This window comes from Brassica oleracea, chromosome C8 (assembly GCF_000695525.1).
Source record: "Brassica oleracea var. oleracea cultivar TO1000 chromosome C8, BOL, whole genome shotgun sequence".
Lineage (NCBI taxonomy): Eukaryota > Viridiplantae > Streptophyta > Magnoliopsida > Brassicales > Brassicaceae > Brassica > Brassica oleracea.
In genome coordinates, this window is record NC_027755.1 from 6471722 (window position 1) to 6474617 (window position 2896).

Sequence of the window (2896 nt, forward strand, 5' to 3'; positions counted from 1 at the left end):
TTTCCCCTCTACTTTTATAGTCAGAACTATTTTTTTATAAGCTTTGTCCGGAGACGTTTAGCGTACATAGGAGTAGGAAATCATAATGCTTAAATTGTATATAGAAGTATAGAAATCATGGTCCGGGGACCGTATTAAAAATGATAGGATTTGAGGTGCAGGGCGTTCCAGCAGTTAGATTGTATTTTACCTTTGCTATCTTGCATCCTGCAGGCGCTTGCTCTCAACACCTCGATGACGTTATAGGGTCCTTCCCACCCTGGGGTGAGTTTCCCCGTTGTTTTTTCTGCTCGTCGTAGAACCCAGTCCCCTTGCAGGAAGGTTCTGGTTCTGACTTTCTTGTTGTACGTCCTGGAGACGTCTTGCTGGTAGGACCAGTTTCTTAGTCGAGCGGCTTCTCTTTTTTCATCGAGCAGGTCGAGGCTTAGCGCCATCAGCTCGTTGTTTTCCTCCTGAGAGGTAGGTCCAGAGACCGTTGCTCTTACGTGCATCTCTGTAGGTACAATGGCCTCAGAGCCGTAGACTAGTGAGTAGGGGGTTTCCCCTGTTGTTGTCTTTAGAGTGGTCCGGTAGGCCCAGAGGACTCCGTGTAGTTCTTCCACCCACTACCCGTGAGAGCCCTCCAGTCACTTTTTAAGCATGTTGACCACTGTGTTGTTTGTGGACTCGGCTTGTCCGCTAGACTGGGGGTGTCGGGGTGTAGCGAAAGTTAGTTTTAAACCCAAGTCCTTGCAGAACTCTTTGAAGTTGTGGCTTGTGAACTGGGGTCCATCGTCGGTGATGATCTCGTGCGGGATGTCAAAGCGAGTGATTACGTAGGTCCACAGGAACTTGCGGATCTGGAGATCTGTTATGCGGCTGAGCGCTTCTCTTTCGACCCACTTGGAGAAGTAGCCAGTGACTATCAGAAGGAAGACCTTCTGCCCCGGCGCCATTGGGAATTTCCCTACTATATCCATGCCCCACTTTCTAAAGGGCCATGGTGAGTTTATGGACTTGAGGTTCTCCGGGGGGAGCTTGGGGACTGGAGCGTGCCTTTGCCATTGGTCGCAATGCTTGGCTTGTCTGTTGGCGTCGGTGGCCATCGTGGGCCAATAGTAACCAGCCCTTCTGGCTCTGAGCACCAGGCTTCTGCCGCTAGAGTGGGATCCACAGTCTCCTTCATGTAGTTCGACAAGGATTCTAGCGGCTTCTTGGGGTGTGACACACCTTAGGTAAGGGCCAGAGAAAGACCTCCGGTACAGCTTCTCCTGGGAGATACAGTACCTCACGGCTCGCTTCTTGATCTTTATGGCCTCGCTACGGTCTTCCGGGAGGATGTCGACCTCCAGGTACCGAATCAGGGGGGTCATCCAGGTTTCGCCTTCTTCGACAGCGGAGACCTCCTCTGATGGGGGTTCCTCTATGGTAGCTGGCCATTGAAGCACGAGCAAGGGGATACTCATCTGGCTATTCGTTTTGAGGGTGGACCCTAGATTAGCCAGGGCATCGGCTTGTGAGTTCTATTCCCGGGAGATTTGAGTGAGTTTGTAGCTCTTGAACTTCTTGATTAGTCGTTGAGGGACCGCCAGATACTGGATCATGTTGTCGTCTTCTGCTTGATACTCCCCCTGTACTTGGTTAATTATCAGCTGGGAGTCACCGAAGAACTGGATGTTTTTTGCCCCCACTTGGTGAGCAAGGTTTAGGCCCGCGATTAGGGCCTCATACTCGCTTTCGGTGTTGGTTGCGTTAAAGTTGCATCTCACGGCCCTTGAGGCTGTATTCCCCCGTTGGCGAGGTAAGCGCTATCCCAACTCCAGTTCGTCTGACGTTGCTGGATCCATCAACGTGTAGGATCCATTCTCCTTCTTCCTTAATCTCGCCTTGGAGGCGTACCTCTTGCTCCAGAGCTGGGAGCAAGGCAGAGGAGAATTCGGCCACGAAGTCTGCTAGGACCAGTGACTTTATAGCCGTGGCGAGTCGAAATATTATGTCGTGCTCCCCTAGTTCCACGGCCCACTTGGCTAGGCGTTCGGAGACTTCTGGTTTGTGGAGGACCAACTTTACAGGGAAGGAGGTAACAACCAAAATTGGATGAGCCTGGAAGTAGGGTTGGAGCTTGCGAGCGGTGACTATCAGGGATAGGGCCAGCTTTTCGAGATGGCTGTAGTGGGTCTCCGCGTCAAGGAGAGCCTTGCTTACATAGTAGATTGGTAGCTGCTTGTTCCCCTCCTCACGAACTAAGACGGCGCTCACGGCGTTTTCGGAGATTGCTAGATATAGCAGCAGGACTTCACCGAGTAGTGGCTTGGACAGGAGAGGAGGAGTGGTAAGATATGATTTCAGATCTTGAAGGGCGGGTTCGCATTCTCCCGTCCACTGGAAATCCTTCGGATTCTTGAGAGTTCCAAAAAAGGCGTGAGATTTGTCGGAGAGTCGGGAGGTGAATCTGCTCAAGGCTTCCTTCCTTCCCTATAGCTTTTGAACCTCCTTGACGTTCTTCGGGGAAGGGATCGAGTGAATGGCCATGATTTTCTCTGGGTTGGCCTCAATGCCCCGGTGGGTTGCGATGTACCCGAGAAACTTGCCAGAACTGACTCCGAATGAGCATTTAGCCGGGTTGAGCTTCATGTTATATTTCCTGCGGGTGGAGAAGGCTTGCTGCAGGTGAGATATGTGGTCTTCCGCTTCCAGGGATTTGACCAGCATGTCCTCGATGTAGACCTCCATGGTTCTCCTGATTTGGTCCGAGAACATCATATTCACCAGCCGTTGATAGGTCGACCCCACGTTCTATAGGCCGAAGGGCATAACCTTATAGCAGTAGATCCCTCTGGACGTCATGAAGGATGTTTTCTCCTGGTATTCTGGATGCATGAGTATCTGATTATAGCCGGAGAACGCGTCCATGAAG

General features: G+C 51.5%; 1 protein-coding gene across 1 annotated transcript; it reads right to left on the reverse strand.

Annotated features, from left to right (window-relative positions):
• Positions 1 to 1731: 1731 nt before the first annotated feature.
• LOC106308549 lies at positions 1732 to 2613 on the reverse strand. The gene is made up of 2 exons (XM_013745703.1): positions 2470 to 2613; positions 1732 to 2043 (listed from the first exon to the last, which is right to left on the reverse strand). The coding sequence occupies exons 1-2, from the start codon at positions 2611 to 2613 to the stop codon at positions 1732 to 1734; spliced, it is 456 nt and encodes a 151-aa protein (XP_013601157.1).
• Positions 2614 to 2896: the final 283 nt, after the last annotated feature.